The 24,911-nt window shown below is 39.0% G+C and overlaps 1 protein-coding gene across 10 annotated transcripts in view; it reads right to left on the bottom strand.

Moving 5' to 3' along the window:
* Positions 1-24,911, bottom strand: part of nAChRalpha4 (nicotinic acetylcholine receptor alpha4) — a 163,586-nt gene that overhangs the window by 21,173 nt on the left and 117,502 nt on the right. For 8 of the 10 annotated variants that reach the window (XR_010888921.1, XM_067350922.1, XM_067350924.1 and 5 more), the window contains 3 exons: positions 20,209-20,324; positions 18,727-18,895; positions 8,969-9,105 (listed from right to left, as the gene is read on the bottom strand). Coding sequence is in view for 9 of the 10 variants with exons in the window: in XM_067350922.1 (XP_067207023.1) it covers positions 8,969-9,105; positions 18,727-18,895; positions 20,209-20,324 (422 nt within the window). In the remaining variant the exon portion in view is untranslated. Of the gene's footprint in view, positions 1-8,964; positions 9,106-18,726; positions 18,896-20,208; positions 20,325-24,911 lie in introns of those variants that run through there. The other 2 variants (XM_067350928.1, XM_067350927.1) reach the window with 2 other exon arrangements.

Genomic DNA, 24,911 nt, shown 5'->3' with positions numbered 1-24,911 from the left:
TTAAAGATCTTATTAAAATAAAATTAAATATTTATGAATAAAATGCAAGATGACTGGGAAAATAAGATTAAGATAATCGCAAGATTTTTTAATTCTTGTTTTAAAAAAGAATAATTTGACACGTTAATATCGAACAGAAATGTCATTTTTCATTAAAGCGTTCGTCGATGGTTTTGATACACCTCGTAGCGTGTCTTACTTTTGTATGCAGAAGTTACAGCCCTCGAATTCGACACGCTGACGCAACTCGCATGCATTACGCTCCGTGGCGTACGGGATTTTGATGGATATCCGGGAGAGCAAATAGAGTACTCTTGGCATCGTTGCGTGTCGCCAGGGATTTGTGCCAATCTTTCTTCGCGGATCCGACGTTGTCTTGACGTTAGCGCAAGATATCCGCTGCTATTAGCATCAACCTTTCTGTGAGTTTCGTAATAAACCCGCTCGTATAGTAGAAAATACATTAGCCCGAATACATTTGTTATTTTATGCAAACGCATTTTGCTCAAACATGCACGATAGATGCATACGCGCGTTTCGTATTTATTTTGATTATTTAATTGAAAATTTTGTAATAATAATTTTGTAGAATATGTAACATTGTATCTGATTAAATTTGAAATCAACTTTGTTTAACGATAATTTTCAAGTATTAATAATTTTTGCATTATAAATTATCAACAATAAAGAATCTCTTGTAGAAATCTTGAACAAATCAACAAAATTTGATACGTATATATATTTTAACAGAAGTTAAAACTTATTCATTAAAACGCTGGATGCGGAAATATGAAAACTTGTGCGAGATGTTTGAAAAATTTGCTAAGGAAAAATCGACTCCAAATGTGCGAGGTAATCTGCTCATTTTCCACCAATTCTGGGACATTTCCCATATCGCCATTTGAGCCATTATGTCAATTTCGATATCTCCACTTCGTCCGTACGGCTATAGAAAATGTAATAGTAAAATCACTTCAAATGCACTTTGTCGATTGACGCGGATAACTCGCGAAGGCATTACTCACTTGAACGGGCACGGCGGCAATGTCGTCCGTCAATCGGCTGAGAAATGTCAACGCGTAACGAAATGTAAAACGTAGAAGGGTCCCCGCGTGCGTGTGAGACGGTCGGATGAGACCGTAAAGTTCAACTTTACGAGCGACTTTATACCCAATTGGATAATTATGGTCCCCATACGGGGGCCGCAGTTATTTTTCCGACCGCGGCGCGGCTTCAGCGCCGCTCTCTCATTCTTCGCCCCCACCTCGCCATTTCCGTTCCCGTGCAAATTAAATTCGATTATTATTCGCCCCCCCCCCTCTCTCTCTCCCCTCCGCTAGGATCCTCATATATCATTCCCGCGCGAGAAATGGCTCCAACATTTCTGTAAGATAAGCGAAGACAGATAACTGCGCGGAAAATTTCTTACTCGCCAAGTTATTTCAGCGATGAGATTGCTTTTCATTTTTTAAGGATAATAAGAAACGGATGGCTGTCAATTGGGCACATTCAATCCATCTTATCGTAGAATTACAATGGAATAACTGGAATAAACTCTTCGCTAGTGCATCTCGGATAGTGAAGTTTCGAGCAGAGTGAGAGATGGTAAAAAAATGTAATAACGATCGTTCTCTCGCTTCCTGCGAGTTTCTTCGGCCATATCCTTGTCCCAATTTGGAGCATAGATGCGTAATGCAACCGACGCACTTAGGGCGAGCCGGTATTGAGATTCGGGAATCGTACCGCGCGCTTAAATCGGATTCTACTCCCATGGGAGTAGTCGAGGTTCGCGGTTGGCGAACGGAAGTCTCCTAGCACTACGTTCGCCCGCGTCTACCGGCTGGAATTTCCAATTTAGCTGTCCGGGATAAGGAGGCGACCATATTTAGAGCGGGTCTTGCATTAAATCGGGAAACTCTGAGAGAGACTTGCGTCCTGTTTCCATGTCGGCCCTTGTAATTCTTCATCTTACAGCATCAAACACCCCGTTGATTAATTTGGAAATTGCACCGTTGAAGTGAGATCCGCGAAAAATTTGCAAACATTTCTTTCAACATAATAACGTTTGATTCTCCACGATAAAGATTGTCCAATTACATATCGCTTTAAATTTCTGTCAGAAGAGAAAATCGAGTCTAAATTCTTGAAATAATATTTGCTCCCGACATTTGACACAAACTTCCTCGGGCGTTCCGTGCTCACATGTCCGAAGAGAATCAACAAGATCCAATGTGATCGTCCGCTAACATCAGTGTTACAACACACAAAATTCAAGCCCGCGACGAATCGATATTCCGTATTTCCGCAAAAATTTCGCCGCTGGTGATAGAATCCCCGGGCACGTTCCATTTATGACAGAAGCGTTTTCTGTAACTGCCACCGATAATTCCGACTGCGAGAGAGCTTAACCTCGCGATGACGAATGTATCGCGACAGCGTTGCGGAAATGTATCCAACGGAGGCACGTCGCGGCCGTAGGGAAGTCGTGAGAGTCCTTTCTGCCCTTCCATCAAAACTTCACGCTTTACGACTGCGAAACGAGTTTTTCTCGGAAGTGCAGATATTGCAGGCGTCCTTTATATGAGGCACAATCGTCGCAGACAATAGCGAAGTCTCGGCTCCGTTCTTCACTGGAGTGCGCCCTTTCTTCTTCTTGTTCTTCCTTTTATTTTCCTTCTTTTCTTCTGCTTCACTGCATTTCGCGCCGATTCCAGTTTACGAGGATCAACGAGGGACACCTGATACCGTATTTGCGTGATTGGCATGCTTTTGCGAAAGATGGACGCAAGTCAAACCGTGACAATTTCGTCGAATTTAAATTCTCATGAATTGGAAAGGTTTAGAATTTTCGGCACGTAGATACAGCTTTTGGGAAAGTAAAGGTATGGATAAAATTCTGTGGAATGGGTTTTCTTAAAACCTCTATAAACATTTTAAATATTGTGAAATGTTATTATTCAATTCTCGATTGACTAATAATTTCTCATATTACGTCGCATAAATTGAATTGACATAAAATAAAAAAAATTTTTTTCTGCGTAAAATAAATTTACTTTCGTTTCTCAATTCCGCAATTTATCCGAAATTGATCCTCTATGATGCGTTTTTCGCTCGAGACGGAGAGTGATTTGCGTTGATTAACTAAAATGCTCGTTTGTCATAATTTCTTTATCATTGGACGGAGGAGTCGCGTCGCCGAACGACGGTGGAGTCGCCGGTCGTTAACTACGAGCGAGCGAATAGAAGACCAACGAAATCATACTTTAGTTTACGAGAATTTGTTGTCGCTTGTAAAATCCCGGTTCGGCGGAGCTCCTCGGGCTTGGACCGAGTCCAGAACGACTATCCAGCGACCGCCGCCGCCTTTTCTTTCCGCTCCATAAAGCGAATGTCGCGCTTTGCCGCTTTTGCGAGGTTACGTTCTCACGCCGCAGAAACGACCGCTAGGTCTTCCATTACCGCCGTTCTGTGATTTCTCATCTTTCTCAAAACCCGCCTTTTCCGTCCCTACAAACGCCTTGATAGATGAGCGATAATAATTTGCAATTAATTTTTAGCGTTAAAAATTTAATTAATCAGTATTAATAAGTATTTAAATAATTTTTTTTATTATTCTGCAGCGAATAAAAAATATTCTCTTAATATTCTCTTAAAATATTCTCTTGTCGAGAAATGTAAAAAGTGGATAAATTTTTTTCAATTTTTGAAACAATAATTGACAGCGTGATGAAGCTTTTTCTAGTTTCTCTAGGTTTTTTTAGAAAAATTTTGATTCTGTTTGATTGATTATTGATTTGATGCATTCAATTTGTTTCTCGATTAATCATTCAATGCAATATTCTATGACGTAGCAATCGATTTTCCGGAACATTCTATATAAATGTACCTTTAGAAATAAATGAGTGAGTATAATGAGTAAAAGCGATGCAGAGCTTTTACGTTTAAAAGAAAAGAAAAACGGAAACATTACACTGACTTATTGCTACAATAGAGTAAGTATAGCTCATTTTTCATCATTTTGCTCTTTAATCCTGTCCCTTTGGCCTGGTTAGTTCGGAGAGGCACAGCCGGGAACATATCGTGCCATGGTGCCGCGTAAAAATGGCGGAGGTGGATAGACCGGCTCGTTAGTTAAATGTCGCCGGTACGAAGCCAGCAAATGCCGCCATTAATATTGAAACGAGGTCCCTTTGAAAAGGGCTTTGCGCGCGCGCGCGGGCTAGTCGCTCAAGGCACTTTCAAAAGGGTGTGAATAGACACACTTCTGAAATTAATGCGCCGAAATGTCGATGACCGGCTGACTAACCAAATTTTTAGAAATAATATGATTACTGTGAAATAATAAGGCACATTTTATTTATTTTCAATTTTTATTGCATCATAAATTGTAACACATATAAGTATATTTTTATAAATTACTCTTTCCTTGCAAAAAGAAATAATTGTTTTTCAATTCCGTCCCTTTTGATTGATCTGGAAAAGCCAAGCTGACAGCACATCACATCGCGCAAAAATGGCGAAATAAATAAATTGGCTTGTTAGTAAAATTTATGATAATTAATATATATCTTATAGTGGCCATAATATTCATAAAAGTGATTAATTACGTAATTTATTTCACATCGTACAAATTGGGTAAAATTTTGCCATTATTCTTTCTGGATAAACCATGCAAGACACTTGCCGGCGATATTTGACTAACGATTTGGTCTATCCACCTCGTCATTTTTACGCGACACATAATGTGTCCTCGGCTCTACTTTTTCAGGCCAAAGGAACAGGAGCAAAATGATGAAAAACGAACTATGCAAGGCATACTGACATCTGCAACGATAAGTCAGTGTAATGTTTTCGCTTTTCTTTTCTCTTTCTATGACGTCAATTTTTGAAATTTTTGAGATTTTATATTAATATGCTGTTAAAAATAAATATAAGTATAATGAAATCATATGACAGATGCAGAGTTTTAATATAAAAAAAATTAATGCAATAAAATATTGTAAAGATATTTTCATAAACGAACATTTGTCATACAAGAACATATGCAAAAGCAAATAATTGAATTATTTCAAAATAAAAGTTATGCGGCTTAAGTCACTTTTATAATTATAAGTGCTTGAGAACATCAAGCTAGCAACGTATTATTAAACGTTGATCCGTACCACTTTTCGATTTCGTGAAATCCGATTAATAAGTCCGTAAATCCAATTATTGTTAATATCATTGACTCTCTAGCAGATCACCGTCAGCGTTAAAGACAAACATTAACTGGACTTATCAGTCGGGAACAAGTTCGAGGATTAGTTTCATGTTTGCTCAGTCTGTGGGCGATTATGCCGTGACTTTAGGTAGGAATGACGGACTTGGAATTTCGTCTACTTCGAAAGTTCTGCAGGACCTTTTTGATTTAGAAACTTCAGACGGTCTAATCGGGAATTCGATAGATCCCAGAATCATCGAAGTTTTTCAAAAAAGTTTATTTTTGTTTAAGTGAAAATAACGTTATTTATTTGATATTACGTCAGTTTATCCTTTTATTTTGATTAATTATTTTCAACTTATATTTTTTGGATTGTATTAATTTTTTCGTTGCGAAAACATTGGAAACATTTCGTTTGTCGCGCAAACATTTGCGTAACATTTTTTCAGATTCAATATTGATATTTTCTGTTTATAATGCCGTTGTAGTTATAATTTTTTTAATCAATACATTGATCTTTGTTACGAATATTTGGAAATTCATTGCATCGCTATAATTAGAATATATTATCATAAATTAACATTGTAACGTCCATTGTAACAACGATGTTAAATAACAACTGTCTCTTTATGGTACATGAGTCGACTCGACGCAATGAGATAGCTTGTGTTTCGTCTCTGCGATAACCCAGATTCGAAAACAAAAAGCTTCTGTTTGTCTGTGCAGTATCGCCACGCCGGATCTTCATCATTCGACGGATTTCGGGCGCCCGTTTCCCGAGTAACGCGGCACGAAATAAAGGGAAATGCGAGAAAATTGTGTCGCTTCTACAAGCCGTATAATGCGATATAAAGTATATTTTTAAATTTTATGTTTAAATTTTATCATAAATTTTAAACACATGAACGTATATTTTTGAGACTAATAATAAATTAATAATGTACGAGAATTAGGCAATTAAAATAAAAGATTTTGAAAAATCTACTAAAAAAATTTTTTTTAATTTTGTAACAATTTTTATTATTAAGTATTATGTCCATATTATATTCAGCCAACAAATTATGAACATACATTTGATATTTGCATTTTTAATCTCTAGAGAAATATTAATACTGCTAAAATATGAAATATATGTATATTATTTCGTTACATGATATACATTAGGTGATAAATTTGTAATTGATCAAAAGAGATCATTTCATTGTATTGTATTAAACTGCATTAAAATATTCACAAAGCGCGAAACAAAATGTAACATCTCGTATTGGACACAACGGTATTATGACGGTGTTAATGGTGCGCATTTGCTTATTAAGTTTTACTCACCGATAAATCACTGACAAATAAATAAATAGATAAATAAATATTTGCGCAACAAACGCTTATTGCGTATCGAAAGCAGAGGGAGAGAGAGAGAGTAGAAGACAGAGGGCACATTTTCAGCGTAATTGGTAAACAGGCAATGTCCACATTACATGCACGCCACTTACCAAGTCTCATGCTTGTTATTAATTAATTACCTCGTTCGCCGGCGGTTATTATCGTGGACGCGCAAATCGGCGTTGTAAATAGCAGAGAAATACGAGGACATCAAGCGTTTTGAAAAATGTAATTACATTTCAATCGAAATTCGCCGTTCAAATTTTTATGCCCGTGATAGAGTAATTCTAAACAGATTAATGTTTCTCTTTGGTTAATTAAATCGTGCATATGGATGTATAGCTTATAGAAACTACTGCCACGTTTAGAATTCACTCAACAATACTCTCTGGCTGATACGAGTCTTAAACTCGAGATTAAAATAAAACCGAGGTCGTAAGTTTTATGTATCACACTAATTTTTAAGAAATACATATTTTATCTATGTTTCTTTTGAACTGCAAAAATGCGACGAAAAACATCAAATATAATTGATGGCTTGCGTTGATTTCAACAAACACTAAATAAAACAGTTAAAGCATGAAAACAACTGAAATTGTATCGATCATTTTTTTTCATATAGATATCATAAAAAAAATTAATCTTCAATATTGCAAATGCAATTTCTCATTCCTGAAAATTGTAAATGTAATTTGTCCGTATAACGCGACAATTTAACTGGATTAAGTTTTTATAAGCGTAGTGAGATTTCTTTTATTTTCTTACGCAAAACTTTCTTTCTGTTATGAGAAAAGACGGGTTGAAGTTCAGATTAATTAAGAGAGCACTGAGGCGGATTATTAGCAGCAGATTGGCAAAGGGTGTCGTCAGCGTAAATGAGGATGTACCCGTCGCCAGAACGAAAGGGTGGACGAACGAGAAAAGTCGCTAACGATGACTTTATTCGGCGCCAGCAAACGCCATCTAAACGCGCGATTTTCGTACAGCATTAATTCTTCTTAAATTTAATTTAACTTTAATTCTCTTAAAATTAGTATCGTGTATAAAGTTCTCAATTATCTTGAGCTCAAAATTTAAGACTCACATCGGCCAGGGCATTATGGAATTAATTTTGAATGTGGCAGTAACTTTTACAAGCTGTATCTTGTTTCCTTGCTGCCGTTACTTTTGTCAAAAGATCAATTTTCTCATAAAAAGATATTATTTCAGTAAAATAGTGACCTGCACATTTACACACGTTTGGAAAATTTCACAATGGCTCTTAAACGTTCCCCACGCTTTTTTCATTTCTTTTTCACTTCCCTCCTCGCAATAGTGTTTCATTCAGCAAAAAGCTTTTACTTTTGCCAATATTTCCTACTGAAACTACATTAGCGAGGATCGTGCCTCTGTCGTCAGGAAGCACATACGTGCTTGGGATAAGCTTAAGCTTCGAGGGTTGAAAAGTAAATCGTGGGTGTTTGTTATTTCTTACTTGCCCCATCGCGCTCACATTTCCGAGTAATTCAAGATACACCCATTGAACACGCACAGATGCGTGTCGCATGGAGAGCAAATAACGGCGAGACGACGGCTTGATGTAGAGTCACGTTCAGCAGAATTGAAATTATCAGACCGCGAAAAATAAAGGTTCTATATTTTGCATACGTAAGAAAAAAAAAAAATTGTAAAATATGTTATTTTTATGTTCAATTTTAGTGGAGATTTGTACAAAAAGTACAACTGTAATATTATTATGGCAAATATTATTTAGTTTAAAACTATATATTTTGGCGCATTTTTGTCGCATTGCTAAACGCGAGTTTTTCAATCGTAATTTGTAATGCTCTATGGAGGAAGATTTCCAAGACAAATAGCTACATTTAACATTAAATGTTTCGCATCGGGCAAAATGGAACGCGTTACAGAGAGCGAACGACTGCAAACGACGCTTCTGCAGTTGTTACGAGAATTAGCGTCCATTTCGAGGGCAGGCACGAGCAAACGCGATTCCTATTCTTGTAATCTCTTCTATTCTCGTGTTCGTTTCTGTTTTTCACTGGCGAGCACAAGTGTCATCGTATCGCCTCTTTACGACTCTCCGCAGAGCTATATTAATTGCTACGGAATCGTTGCTGTCGTAAACACGAGCCGATAAATCACCGCCGAAGCGTTAATCGATAACGTTGATAGCGCGCTAACACGATAAGCAAGATAATGCGTGCAAAACGGAATAGCGGCAAATGTTTCCTACGATTATGCGGAATTTACTAGAAATTGCTTCTATTAAGCGTCGCGATTTCAGACATATTTTCCCGCCTTAATGCGCTAATTTGGCAAGCGTGCCGCGCAAAGGCAATTTTCCGATGTTCTTTGTTTTTCACTGCCGAGCAGTGTTGGAGCACTTACCTTATCGAGACGAGTATCATGGCGAATATCAGGTACTTTCCAAGCAGCGGCACAACCAACGACGTCGGCGGAATGATCTCTACGACCAGCAGGAAGAACACGTGGAGACTGATGAGAATCGAGATGGAAAGCGTTACCTGAAATTGCAAAACATTTGTTAGAACTCTCGCTACGTAAGAAATACAAGGGGAATATTTGACACTTGTTCAGTTTGAAAAAATCGCGCATATAATCGTAAGCAAAAGAGAGAAAGCAATGAATCGTAAAATATCCAATCCTTTTGCATCTTCTATCGAATTAATTCTTGTTTAAAATTTTTATACATTTGCTACTTAGTTTATGTTGCAAATTAATTAGTGAATTTTAATGTCCACAGCTACTTTCTGACCTAACTTTATAAGTAATTTATCCTTGTCGTTCAATTTTGAATACAGAAATGAAGAGATACACACTTTGTATTCCGTGGCGGAATATTAATTGGCTCATCTCTCAGTTTGTCATGTTATCAGACTCAGTGGGATGTAAAGGATAGTTATTTTGTTGTCCCCGTCATACGTAAGCCTAAGATAAAAAAAGCGACGGGTCAAAGGACAGCCGGAAGACACATGTTGGCTTTCCTTCAAAATGTGTCCCCCGACAGACGACAAATGCAGACCTGTTCGAAGAGGTCGCAGGTAAAGGGCCGCGGATAGTAGAGCAGAAAATTCGAATTTATGATCCGTATAAAGAATGTACGAAGCAGCAAGAGGCAGAAGGATAAACGGGCCGGCCCCGTGAGGTGAAAGTTGCTCGCTGACAGAATTTATACGTGTCCGTGATCCATTCGTTTTAATAAAACTTGTAAACGAAGAACATCCGGCACGTACAGCCACGTCTGGGAGTTCTACACTTGCCAAGCATGATGATAATAAAGACAAAGATATATAACTAGAAGCAAGATAGAATGAGATATTCTTCTACTTTACATTTCAATATAATCCTTTAGCATAAAATAATTCAGTTAACATCTCTCTCTCTCTCTCTCTCTCTCTCTCTCTCTCTCTCTCTCTCTCTCTCTCTCTCTCTCTCTCTATAAAATTTATTTTTATATTTTTTCTTAATGCTGTTTTATTTAATTATAATTGCGCGTTTTTCTTACTAAGACTGTTAACACGTGAAAGACTTAAAGATAAAAATTAATTTAAAGTGAAAAATATATGATGGGTTTTATGAAGTTTCTTCGACAAGTTTGATTCTCACAAAGCGACCATGCTCGAGTACATATTAAATAATAGGATTAAGTCTGACTGTAATTGTGCAAGAAATGTTAAAAATTTTTCGTGAGGGATTTATCGTGCACGTTGCAGAAAGTTAACCGGGTTAACGATTACTTAGAGTTTTCTAACATGGAACGGCTCCAGGAGTTTTATTACATTCTTTTATGTCGGGTATTACAGGTTGGAAGGCAACTTGTATGAAGTTGAAAAGTCAGACACGTACTTTCATAACCGTAATTTTTTTTTCATATTAAACGAAATTAAACAAAGCATATAAATGAAAAAATTTTTTCCAGTGACAAATTCATCCACGGTGAGTTGATCGTAAAAAATTTCATCGTTTTAACACAATTATAAAGTTACACGTTACATTAATTATTAAAACATTTTGAAGCTATAGAAATTTTTGATCATAGAATTCTAAAATTTTATTAAAATAAAAAAATTTTTGATTTATACAAAAATTGGAAAAAATATTTCAGAGTTTGAGATTCATTCACACACATATTCATCGCAACTCCAAGAATTGAATTTATTATAATCTTTTACAAATAAAAAAGTGAAAAGCAAGATTTTTGTATAAATTTGCTGATTGCATAATTTTTTTTAAAGAAATAAAGTTTGTAGAACTAGAACTTTACTGCGATGCATTGAAATTTTATATTCTAGAAAAGATCTAGGTTATACATTAGCTGATATTAAAAAAGTAATTATTAAAAAAAAATGTTTTAAGTTTTTATATAAATCTAATAAATTAATTAATTCCTCTTATTGCCAATATTTGCCGATAATTACAGATATTAATAGATATAACTCGTAAGAATCATTGAATTAAATATAATAAAATGTAAATTTTTAATTTTATTTTAATTAGTCCTATTTTTTTATATTATATTTGATGTTTTTAAGGCTAAATTACGGGCATATAACGCGCGAAATGTCATGTTCTAATAATTTAAAAAATAAACATGTATGTTAATAAATTAAATCAAAGTACAAACGTTAAAAGAGCACTTGATTGAATTACAAGTTTAATTAAAAGTTTCATCTGTGTAACATCGACATTTTTTACAAAGAAAATAATGTTAGAATAAAGTAGATTTAATATCGCATATGTATATCGGTATGTATATATTTTACTTTGTCTGCAAATTTCTGTGCAGTCAGAGATCTCTGTCAATAATATCTGTTACACAACTGTTATGCGAGCTTCCGCGATATAATATCCAATAAATAATTTTTAGCGGAAAGCATTTGTGCGATTACGGACGTGTAATGTGTAGTTATCGGTCTTTATTTCCTTTTTTTAATTAGATCCGATAGTCACATGGCTTTTCAATGACGCTTTGCGGCGTTTCACGGCGATTAATTTACAGCACGGCTCATCGTTACGTGAAACCGTCCATCAAGGCTGTGTCGTGTCAGCAGCCAGACACTGTTTATGCTTCTCGTTCAAAATTTTTGCAGCTGATGCAGTTTCCTTCCGTTGAAACGATTTTCAATGTTATTGTCGCTATTTACTGAATAAATATAAATCGACATATTTTATTTATTTTTATTTCTTGTTAAATGTTAAAAATTTACTTTTATAAAAAGGATAAAAAAAGACGCTAAATAAACGTGCCCGTCGGAATATTATCGTACGCGTACAAAAAAAAAACCAATACTTTAATCAATATAATTTTTATGAAAAAAAGACATATTATTTAATTACCACTTATTTAATTTTTATTTAAAAGCCAAATAAAAAGATGTGCTGACTGATATTTTTTTTATTTTAAATAAGTGTTTTGGTTATTTTTTATATAATTAAAAATAATAATATCAGTATAATGTCAATATAGCGTGTTTAAATAACATTTATCATCATTAATCATTTTAAATGGTGATTTCTATTACGACTTGGTTATAAAACGGACCATTTCTTTTCAGTGCATTTTCCGTTGATTACATCGGAGTTTGTTGCACTCACTGAGTAATAAAAACCAGTTTACATTTTCCAGCGACCACGAATGTATAACACGCGATCATCGACGGTGACTCTTATCGGGAATCGAGTCGGTGGCTCTTATTGCGAATTGAACGCAACGCGGGCGAGTGAGCGAGCGCGCTTCATTTTTACTGCGGTTTCGCCGCTGCAATGGCGTTTCATAGCGATTAATTTAAAGGATCGACCACTGGAGCGCGATAGCGTCTATCGGGGCTGCTGCTCGTGTCGTCAGCCCTGGCGGCTTTTATCGATGCATTCGGATCGATAGTGCACCCGGTTACTTTCCATACGACCGCGCCTTTAATTATTGTCGCCCACTCCTCGCCTGGCAATTGCACGCGTATCTTGCTGCTGTTCCTACCAAATGTTTGAGCAAACATTTTTTTTTTAATCGATATTGTATGATCCAATAATTACTATACCGCAAAAATATAATAAAATTTTTCAAAAATAAATTTTTGTCACATAAAAATATATACACGTATTTACAATTTTGGAATCTGAGTGAAAAATTTGTACTAAAACTTGCATTTTTATTCTCAATTTAACTAAATGTTGTATACATATATCGTACAAATTTGCGTATGAATAAAAATACAAATTTGCTATATAGATTTTGTATTTAGAAGAAAATCCGGCATGATTCTGGCGCAGCCTTATAAAGTGATAATTTAGTTATTCTGCAAGCTATTGTTTATTGCCGCGTACGATCAACAGCAACGTGAACCAATACTGCCTTGCGGCTTGTGTCTTGTCACGGCACAGTCTGTTCGCTACAGTTAAGCAAGAGACACGTATGTACGTTGACGTATAGTTAACGTGATACGCTGTTGGATTAGCTTAGTCGTGCACAATATGCGCGTGTGATACCGGAAGTACGGTGACGTCCACGTTTGCATACGCTCGATGCTTGCAGATACGGTTTCGCAAAATGATATTACTCGCTTCGGTGAAGCGAAGTTATTTTTATAAAGCGAAATTATTTCCAAATAAAAATTTATAAGTAAAATTATTGCCGTATCTAGAAGCTTATATTCCGGTAACGAGCGCGCGGTTAATCCTCGTGGCTGTGACGATGTGCAACATAGCTGTTTTACAAATTATAATGATTAAGAGATTATTAATATTTATTGCGCAGTCACATATTCTCCGAATAATGAATGTATAATTAAATTTAACGCTGCCTAATATTTCGAGTTTATCTCACATTCATATTTTCCGCTTAGTGCATTATTTTAATTGCTATAAATCTTGTTAATATCATTAAAAGATTGCAATTTGCCGTATTGCGCAATATTTGCAACACTAAAAGAGATCGCAATCAGGAACAACTGCCACGAAAGAGTCTGGCTTCGAAAGTTACCGCGCGCAAAGAAATCTCAAAAAATGATTATTCAATCGTCAATGTCCGTTTAAGAATCGCTCGGACGTCTGCACAAATATTCGCAAGCTCGCGTCGCTTGATTCACTTAATCACGGCGATTAGTTTAAGCGACCAGTGATCGAATAGCAATTAGTGATTCGGGCTTCTCCCGAGGTGGGCATGTAGTTACTTTGGCAATCGGCAGCCCCAACGGCGTAATGTCAGAACGCATTAACTCCCCGGTTCGGCGCCACATTCTCCGGGCACAGTGCCTTGATGTGATGCTTTCGACAAGTGGGCCGCTGCCAACAAACGCAAATTGCCGATCGCGAGGATAAACGAATCGATATTTGCTTAGCACCGCCCGCATCATTCATTCAGGCCGAATAGAATTTCTCATAAAAGTTTTATATATATTCTACCACAATTTCAAAATTTTCAAAAAAATATGTTTTTTTTATACAAACAACAAATATTTAATTCTTTAGCGAATTGGTCACATTTTACAGAGAATTTCAAACCTTTAATATTTAAACAGAAAAATAAAACATTAAGTAACATTAATATGAATGTAGAAAGATATTCAATTACTATTTCATTTTTATTCATTTTTATCATTTTTTTATATCTATAAAAATAGTGTTTTTTACACATACAATATGTCAAACCTTTTCTAAAATAAATGATTCTATTATTTAAAATAATTGAATAACATTTATTATGGCTTTCACTTGACGAAACCTGTGCGTAAGCAAAAACTGAGGGATTTGGATTGAAAAAATAAAATGTGTGTAAGACGTAGTTTCTTTCTCGCAACTTTTTTACGGAGGTGGAAAATTACTGGCTTATTTTTGCTCGTATTCTTAGATAGATGTTTGCGTAATTAACGTGGGTGGAATGTCGCTCCGCAGCGAAATTGGCTCGCCCGTTGCGCAAACTGTCGAATCACATTGAACGTGAGGGCACAATGGGATGGCACAAGGCAAATATGATTATATTGTCCACGGCGTAGCTTCGCTCACAGTATGACATAATAATATCCCGGGGTATACTCGTCATCTATTTTCCCCATCCGTTACGCCGGATCCTCCTTGCGTCGTATCAGTCAAATGATAATAACATTCGAGCAACATCTTCATGCGACACCCCAGATTGCGCGCATCGATCTGCGAAGGGGAGAGAATCAACCGCAGCCTTCTTGATAATCTATCTTCCGAAATAGTTACGTTACGCAATCGAGAATGATTAAGTTATTGCCCAGAACTTCGCCGTGAGCAGAACTGAGTAATATCGACACTTTGTAGTTTCCGCATATAGTCGCGCGCGCGCGCGCGCGCAGAAACGATTAATTAATCTACTCAAATAGTGATTTCGATCAGTTAAATAAAATGTGATTTATGCTGTCTTTTTCTTTTTATTTTTGTTCCTAATTTTGAGAAGAAATTTTCATATCGTCAAATTGTTCTGGCAGAGCCTAAATTTCTAGACATTCAGTTTCACAGGACTTAATATGTCTTAATAGAGTTAGATTTTTTTGATTGAACGCTTCCGCAAACGCGCAGAGTGTTCATAAATCTAGAAATGACGGCAAAAAGTATTGGAATCGGGACTAAACGATGCGGCGCACAGGGTCATGAGGCACGTACATCATAAAAGGCGAGGCGGGGAATGCACGTAGTATGCAATTTCGGTAGACGCAGTCGCTGCGGGTCAATCACCGAACCGCGATATTGCTTATCGATTCTCTCTGCTTGATTGACGTGCCTAGAAGCTGCAGTAGACGCGCGCTCTCGCGCGGCTTTATTTTTTCGAAAATCTACAACCAAGTTTATTTTTCTTCTTCGCTACCACTTTCCACTTTTCCCCGCACACAAATGTTTTGTGAAAATTCTTTTTGCATCTTTTTTTCCACGCACACAGTTTTTCCCTTCGCGTTCCTCTGTATTTACGGCACTTTGATAACGTAAATTTTATAAGATGATGCTTTCATTAGTGTCCAATTAAGACGCGCGTCAGTTGTATTTGTCGCAAGTGTTTCAGTGTTGCGCGGCAAGAAGAACAAACTATTATTAAGGACGACGTGACGCCAGCAAACCCGCAAGAAGACGTCCAAGTGTAAAGCTGGCTTACAATGTCGTGCTTGGGTTGCAGAGCTTCCAAAGCGTGTGTAATAAGGGTTGCTTTAATATTTCAAGAGATTTTCGTAGTATACCAAAAGCGGCGCTTACAGATAATTATAGTATCTCTCATTTGGAATCTATCTTTGTTCATATAATTCGTATAATTATTGTCACTGTTTTATTACTTTTAAATTAACATTTTACATCTATTTCTGATAAAATATAAATACTCGTCGCTCTAATTTAAATTATATTTTTATTTATTTAAAATTAAATAAAAGAGAGAGAGAGAGAGATATTGTGTAATGCATTTAAGACGCAACTTGAGGAAATTCTGTCAATCAATATTATCAACAGTCATTATTATTTGAGCAAGCGTTGTATTATTTAGTTGACACGTTCCGAAGACATATGCGACTCTTCACACGGCCTGCACAACTTTTTTGCGTTTTTCCGGCACGCGCGGCGCGAATGACGAAAGATCTGTATTCCGGAGCGCGAATGGCGATAGCAGCACTCGACTCGACAGCCATCCAAACGAGAGATGCATTCGCGAAAAGTCGTTCGCGAATTCTTCATGCCACTTTCCCGTCGGACATTCGCATTCGTGACACGTCTCGTGTGATGCATCTCCAGAGATATTGCTAAAAATTGCATACTTGACAGTTTAGAAACAAGAATACGCACGGTTCTTCGTTCGGTTATATAATAGTGCGATTAATAAGCTTTTCAAAATTATTGGAAATTCTCTCATTCGAGAAAATTCTTGTATGTTACGAAAAATCACTAATTCTATTGTTCATCAAGCATTCTTCTATGTCTTTCATGCTTTTATAAATATTTAGTATCGTATATATTAAATATTCATATAATATCGCATATTTAATAACGTATCGATCGTGTAGCTTTTATTCGGTTCCCAAAAAAAACGTCGCGCGAGCGCGATGCGAAAAATCGAATGATAAAAAGTGACGCAAAAACTATAAATATATTGCGCCATATTTCATATCTTTTAGACATCGTCGAAGTAAACAGAACGGTGTCTCATGTCTGCGTCTTTACTTGAGAACGGCGGATGCAGATTCATAATAGATTCGCGTTTCCTTCTCGCTTCTCGGAAGCAAAATCAATAGACGGTTAAAGATAGAATGAATGATTGACTCCGAGCTTTCCTGTCCCGCTGTTGAATCGCATCCGCGTAGCGTCGCGGAGAAACGAATGGAATATATGGTTACCAATATTTTGCCCCTTTTCGCGCGGAACCAGTCGTGTTGGCGCAATGCAAACGAACGTGACAACACTGTCGGAATATCCCTGTATAAATATTCTTTATGCGATTAGAAAATAAAATCATTCATTCGCGATGAGTAAATATTGGGCGTGGAGAAAAACCGCGCGACTCGAGATACTCGGCGAACGTTGGCGAGCATAAAAATCAATTAACGACAAATTCGTATTTCGAAATAGTCAGCTCATGCGGAAAAAAAATTCTTTAAACATTCTTGGCGCGTTCGCACGGCCATGTAGAGAGCCGCTGGTGACAAATTGGTATTTTTCTCTCAGTCAACGAAGACTCGACGTTGAAAGGATTAATGAGAGGAGACCAAACACGCTGAGTCGTGCGCAAACATTCCTATTAACTTTCCCGCGGTACTTCCGGACACAATCGACTGCCGCTCGTTTCTTCATAATGACGAATGCTAATTGCACGCGCGGTCGATAGTTCTTCAACTGCGTGCAAGCACGACTAATAGTCAGTGGCTCTTTTAACGAGGGATACAGAGAAGCGGAAGGAGAAACGCGAGGTCGCGCGGCCGGCGCTACGGGAGAAACAAAGAAGCCAGCCGACGGGGAACGGGGAAGAAAAAACATTTTACAATGCCAGTTCACCGTAACGAGTAACCTTTGTGGCAAGTCGTGACGTGCCGCGGCCGCCGCTAACGGGGGAAAAAAGCGCGCAGAGAATGTACGACCGAGCTTTTATGCCGCGCTACGTCGATAACTCTGCGCGCGGAAGGGCGCTTTCGGGAAGGACGTCAGCTGTGAGCGTCGTTTCGGCGGGTTGAATCTTTCCCGAGAGAAAGAGAGAGAGAGTATCATTCGTCAAGGAGGAAATGCGTAAGATCACGCACAGCACGGTTGTAAAGCGAGGATATCCAGAATGTTTAAGAATATCCAAGGGATCGTCCAAGGATGTACTAATAAAGTTTAAGAAATGTTTAGATAGAAATATAAAAAAAAAAAATAGAAAAAAACATTAGTGAGACATTAAAAATATCAAATGCAATGCCTAGAATATCCGAGTGAAAGTCCGGAAATATCGAGGGACGTGCAGGAATATCCAAAAAATCCAATGTCCGAAAATAGCCAATGTCAATATCCATGCCAATATGCCGCGTGGAACATTCATCTTCGTGGCGTGTTGGACAACGACATGGAATGGGATCTCTCCTTAAGCGAGAATGGGGCGCGAGTCGGCGCGCGTTGGCGGAAAGTCGACCGGGATGAGGCCGGGGTGGAAATGAAAAATCGCCGGCGCCGTCGAGCCAAAAGTAACCACCTACTAGCTCTTGCCTACAGATAAGAGAAAATAACGAGGCCGACAGACGCGCGGAAGAGAACTAATTCGCCGCATATTTCACGCACGTCCGCCCAGCGGTCGCTTCCGAGAATAAAGGGATTAATCGTGACTTTCTCCGTTTCTTTCTTGCTCCGCCACTCTTTTTCTAAAAGGAAAGTTCCGCGCGTTATGTATTTCCGCAAATATTGCATATAGGAAACGTGTCTTATACGGCAATGTATTCACATAAATCTTTCCAAAATTCTTACGATCTTTTGAATGCACTTTTACATTTCGACAAAGATTTGAAATAAGAAGAAACAATTTAATTTGCTTTTCGTACGAATACGGAAATAACGAATGTAATAAATTTATCATGAATTGAATATGTGTCTGGCGAAGTATCTCAGCTACTCATGAAAACGCGAGAGTGAATGCAAATATTTGCTCGCGAAGAATACGCACTTACCTTTTCACCGCTGTCGCTCGGCAAGTAAAACGTGAGAACAGTGAGAAACGATATCCCCATGCAGGGGATGATGATGTTCACCGTGTAGAAGAGGGTCTTTCTCCTCATCGTAATGTTGAACGTGATGTCCAAGTAGGGCTCGTCGCAGCAGGTGTAAAACTTCTCGTTTCTGCGGGAGGAAAGGAAACATTGCGGTTAATCGCCGGATCGATGAACGAGCGGAGAGTAGCGGCAAGATTATAGTGATGAAGTAAAGAAAAAAGAAGAAAAAAAGAAATTGCGCACAGAACGCGGTAAAAATTTCGCTATTCAGGTCAGTGAAGGGTTTGTACCCGACAATAAGTACGTTTTAAGTAAGTAGAGTCGGCTGTGAGCGAGAGTTATGAGGAAAGTTTCGCGGGCTCGTATAACTCCCTCGAAGATCCCTCTAAGTCGGTAACTCGGCTCGACCCTTCCCTTCCACCCTCCTCCCTTAAAAAGCCGATGGCCTCCAAAAGCGGGATCGGTAACGTCTTGTCTCGTGAATAAATTTGAATTGGTTTCAATTTTTAAACATAAATTTGAAAAAAAATTTCTTTAAATCCCAAGAAAATTTAGAGATGGATAATTTTTCTCAAAGTTAATCTAAACTTTGCTGCTTCTGTCGGCCTAATTTAATTTTAATACGCACAATTAAATTTAGTTTAACATTATTCTGAAGTTAATTTATAATCAATTTGAAATTATCAGCGGCATTCCTCGCCGTCGTATATCAAAATGTTATCAGTGTCGAGATTATGTTTCCGCACTGACGGCTGATCAGAATTTCTCACGAATTTGGACGCTTAAATTATCGATACTTTCAGTATCGGAATCCAAGTAATAATGAAAACACACATTATCGAGTGCCAAAAGTGCTCAAACGATAAAACGTCAATACTACGGAATATCGCGAACGTCTCTAGTGGCGAGTCGCTTCAAGCATCTGTGAAAATATCCTTGCCTCTGCCACTACAGCAGCTTCCGGAAGCTGAAGCCCGGTTGGCCGTCAGCACGGTACGCTGAATATCGAGGATCGAATCGTGCCCGGAAGCAGCCGCTCGCTTATGCCAGGCGAGCATATTGAATCCGAAGGAGCATTTCATATAAGAAAAGAGAGGAGCCTCTCTTATACGCGATTTGCGATTCCGGCGCTTCCGCTATACTCGGGAATCTCATGGATTAGATTGAGATTTTATCCGTACAAAATAGATTAGCTACGCGGCAAGTAGCTATCATATCAGTATTGAAATTTTGATAAAGGGGATAAACTGTAAAAGCGCGCGCACATGTTACATCGTATAAAAACAGACTTTTCCTCGAGATAAAATCTTAACGAAATATCGCGTGTGAGTGAATGAGCTTAATACAGTTGTAATCATTGGCGCGATTGTTATTAAAACGCAAATGATACGAAGCACTTTGGTAATATTAAGGATTAAGTGAAGCGCAAGAGGGGCTTACCGAACTGCAGGCACTTCTAGAATATCCCATTCTACCGACATGTAGAATTCGGACAGGTCGACCCCCACGTCCACCACGTTGCTCCCGGATTTCTCGTCCATGTGTCTTAGATCGACCTACGTGACAGAAAAAGTGGCTGGCATTAAGCTCGCGTGCGTCAAGTGCTCGCTGTCGTTGAAACGTTCGAACGCCATGCCCACGTAATTCATCTCCGAAGTAGCGAGCGTGCAGTCGGAGAGAGATGGTGAAACACGACGCAAAGACGGACGGAAAATTTGATGAAGAAAAATTGCAAATCTCGAAGTTAATCGATCCGACATATCGTTCGTTTCATCGCTCGTGTACGTAGCGACTTCGGTCTGCGATCGCACGCTCGCGATCAACTGCTTAATTACGAACATTAATAATTCTGAAATGAACTTTTAGTGCATGTCTTGAGATGCACTTGGTGTTCGCAGAAGCGCAGAGGGAGCAAGAGATCTAAAACTGTCAAGGAATCAAGAAACGGAGCGTCGACTGTGGTGGTCCGCAACAACAGGACACTCTAGAGCAGCAACTAGATCAGCGGAGTATATCGCCTTTATATATATATATATATATATAAATATATATATCGACATCTATGTGTGCACCATGTTGCAGAGTAAAAAGAACACGCAGTCAAAGAAAGAAACCAGACACTAGCGCACTCGATCGCGGGTTTTCGCTCGAGTGAGTTCGGGGCTAACAGCAGCTATATGCGCCTAAACGCTAACGAGACATTGCATTTCGGCCGCAACTTTTCGTCGGTGTAAACGCTCGTCTCGAAATCGTTGATGGCAACTTTCAACCCGCAGACTGCCGGAAGCTTCGTATGTGCGGGGACTAGCACGGAAAATAGGTCGATGGAATTCCTGTCCTGACCCAGAAGAGAAATTAACTCTCGGAACTCGGGCGATTTCCACCCCAATTTCTGTAATAGTCACTACTGTTTCTCTTTTAAAAATATTGCGGGCTTATGACTGTCTCTAACGAACTCTATCTATCCTTTTACACAACATTCCGTTTCCTCTACTTTCGGGCAGGAGGTGACATTGGTTGTTCTAATTTCGTGAAACTCGCAATTATATAAAGCTTCGTGCTACGGATTTTTTTCGGGGGAAAAAAAAGACGCGACTTTCTACAATTTTTATGGCTAATTTTTCGCGGCGAGCATTTGTGTACATTCTGCGGGGTGTTGGAAAATTCACCGTACAGATAGTACGAATTGCGCGGACGACCATTGTCGAACTAATGTCCGACGTAGAAATAGTTTGCAGCAATTATTCCTCGGGAATTATTCCGGGTAGCGCAGTTAGTTGCCACATTGTCTTCCGTGCCGTGCCATTCGAGCGACATGCAGCAAGATTAAAGCCGGCGGCGGCTTTAATGTAACGTAAGTGTCTAACCATTGGCCCGGGCGATCGCTCGCTGCAGTAGTATTACCGTAAAATACGTCGGACGCGGACGCGCATCTCCAGTGATTCGAGTAACGGCGTACTTGCGGACGATACTTTGTCACTGCTGCGCGGCGAGATTAAAGCCGGCAAACAATTTCGATGCAGCTGGCGGTCATGGTTTCCGAAGAATGCAATCGCCCCGAATTGCCTCGAAATCTGACGAGCCACTCTCATGAGTATAAATCCGTGTAGCCCCCCCCGTGCTATATAAATCACCTGTGTGTCCCTTTTTGCAAAAAGCACAACTTCATTAAAAATTTTTTCAAGAAGCAATTTATCTTTAAAATTAAAGTTTCACATGTCGCGAAATGTAATAGAAACTAGCAGCAAACTCATATTTTTCCTTTCCCGTCTCTTATCGATTTATGAAATTGCACGGCTACAAAAGCTCGAGTAATGTAATTTACTACGACCCACTTCTCCGACTTGAATCTAATAATTGTCTCCTCCCGAAAAGAAGTTCGGACCTCGAGATTAAATTCCACCGTCATGGAATTAGCGAGAACAAAATATCGCAAGAACAAAGTACGTTAGTGCGAAGTTTCGCGAATTCGCGCGTTACTCAATATCAGCAACGTGTCAAAAGTAATTTTATTTCTCTCTCTATAACAAGCGGAATTTATAGTATATGTAGACACAGGTAGACGCTTGAAATTCCGAAAACGAAAATTGCCGTAATGCGCGCACATACCCCACTCTACAAAATAACATTTCAATTAGGTTTCACACAAAATCGAGGTGCCGCGGATGGAATTAATTAAAGGCAGCGTGCAAAGGGTACCGCACCATCTGATCTCGACGAACTTCGCTAAAGATCCTTTGAGGTGTAGACAAGACTGTGCCACATTAATCTCGCAGGAAGCCAGACGAAAGTGGAATTTAAAGAATGCGCGTTGCCAGTCGAAGCACGTCGCGTAATCTTTTTTCTCTAAAAATTGCGTTATCTTGCACGTCTCGTAATCGTTACGTGTGATTCACCCGTTGCGCATTTATCTCGCCAATTTACTCTCGCGTTCCACGGTGAAAATTAATAGCATTCGAGCGTGATATCACTCTATAACAATTATTACTTATCATTAAATCCATTTATTATTATTTATCATTAAATCCATTTAACACAGAGCACATTTTTCTCCTCTTTTTTTTTTAAGCTGTCGCTTTTTTAACGAAATACATATCGCGTTATACACAAGCACATTAATTTTACACACCCACTCGTTATTTTCTTTCATGACATACATAAAATTATTGCGGTAACAATTGGAGCATTTAAAAAAGTGTCAATTCCTTTTTTTTTTTTGTCAAAAGATAAAAACTTGTCGCAAACTCGCGGTTGAGTTGAAATATCAAGAAACATTTCGAAAATTTTGCTGCACGCGTACGATGTGTGTTATTTTCTCTACGTGTCACATACTCAAACTTCTCCAAAATAAATAAACACTTTCCTGGCATCTTTCCAAACTGCGCGTCCCCGTTCGTTTCAAACTAACCGACGCACAAAGGAAGACAGAAGTCCGTCGGTTTGTGAACATTTCCTCGCAAGTTGGAAAGAAGAAGAACAGACGCGAGAGCGTATAAAGTTACAAAGGACGAGACGTGCACTTTTTAAGCAGCGTGATGAAAGGCTCCGCGAGATCTTTCAGAACTGCAAACTCGGGAAGGGCGAAATCGACTGGCGCAAATGACTGGAATGATGACATCAGTCAAACGATACGCCGTTGATGTTTCATGGATTCTCTTTGCGCTGATATCGGCCGTTTGAAATTTCCGCGCCTGCCGGCGATGTGCTCTGTCGACGAGTGCAAAGAAATAGTGGCGTTCGTATAATTCCGCGCCGTAAACCGTGTAAGAGACCGGCGGTGAAGAGTGTTCGCTAGAAATAACAGCGCGCCGCGGTACTCGTCTCTTTATTGACTTTGACGGAGGAGAAGAGCGATGACATCGCGTTGCGAATCCATGTCGGAAAGGATCGCCGCCGAGACAGCTGGCACGGCTCTATTGCGTATGTCGGAAATTGGCTCGTCGAGATAGCCGCGAGATAGTTTCGCGCGATTTTACCACATCATCCCCTACTGTTTTCGTTATGAGAGATAATCAATAGTGAAAGCAGTTTTAAGCGTTACCTAGATTTCGTCGGAAGAAACAAAAATACCGTATCCACTTTTATCCCGCTTTCAGCTTTCAGAAAAGGGACGAAGTTTCTCGTGTAAACAATTTCGGATTCATCACTTCGCGCGGATCGATTTCTCGCATGGCGCACGAAGCGCGAACAGGAGGGCGCCGATCGAAAGATTAGCGTTGATCTTTCGACGCGATAAGGATGATGTGATGGAGAGGCGTACGAAAGGGATGGGTTTGATGGGGCAGTTTAGATAGCCGAGCTTACGGCGTCTAGACGGGAGGCCCGGGAGAGATATGTGCGGGTTGACGGGGCGAAAAGTGATAGGGGTGCTGTGTTTCGCAATAGAGAGCGTGTGGAATCTCGCATCGCGAGCCCCCAGTGCTAAATTGCACTTTGCGGCCGAGCGGGCGTGAGTGCACCGCCACTTAACATTCTAAAACACTCGCCGGATTCTCTTCGCGTGCGTGCAGCCGTATCGCAATGCATTTTGATGCGCTTACTTTCCCGATTAGAGAACAGGAGAACTCAACATCGGCGAATACGATAAGCAAATAGAAAGCGGATAGATACTGGATACAAATAATTCGACGCGCGTGTATTACACTTTCAACAAAAAAAAAAATTATCTTCCCTTCTTGCGCAAAAACTGTATCAAAAATAAATAATATCGTCAAAGGCCACCACCTTTTCCATATTCTTAATATTTCTGTCTACTTCGTCTCCTTCGTCCTACATCCTGCAGTCGACGTGATGTGACGTAGAAAAGAATGTGAGTAAATATTTGAACGTAAAAGCATGCCGCGTCCTGAAAATATTTTTTTTCTCTCGACAAAAGCTCTATGTTTTAAGGCCAATAATATTGTGAAAGATTGCAGTCGTATCTTCTCATGTTCTCGTATTTCTTTTTGCTCTTTTCTCTTTGTCTCCGCCTAAAACGGGAAGAATGCGGGCGAGGCAATTTTGTTGCGTCCGCGTCGCGTCGACTAATTGCGTTTCTTCGGACCGGTTGGGCTTTTTGTCGGCGCACTTGACATCGACGAAGAAGTCGCGATGGACAGACGAATCGATTCCGTGGGACAGTGATTTTTTGTCATTAGCTATCG

The sequence above is a fragment of the Linepithema humile genome, chromosome 3, assembly GCF_040581485.1.
Source record: "Linepithema humile isolate Giens D197 chromosome 3, Lhum_UNIL_v1.0, whole genome shotgun sequence".
Classification (NCBI taxonomy): Eukaryota; Metazoa; Arthropoda; class Insecta; order Hymenoptera; family Formicidae; genus Linepithema; species Linepithema humile.
Note: the sequence above shows the minus strand (reverse complement) of the source record. Positions and strands in the feature narration are given on the sequence as shown.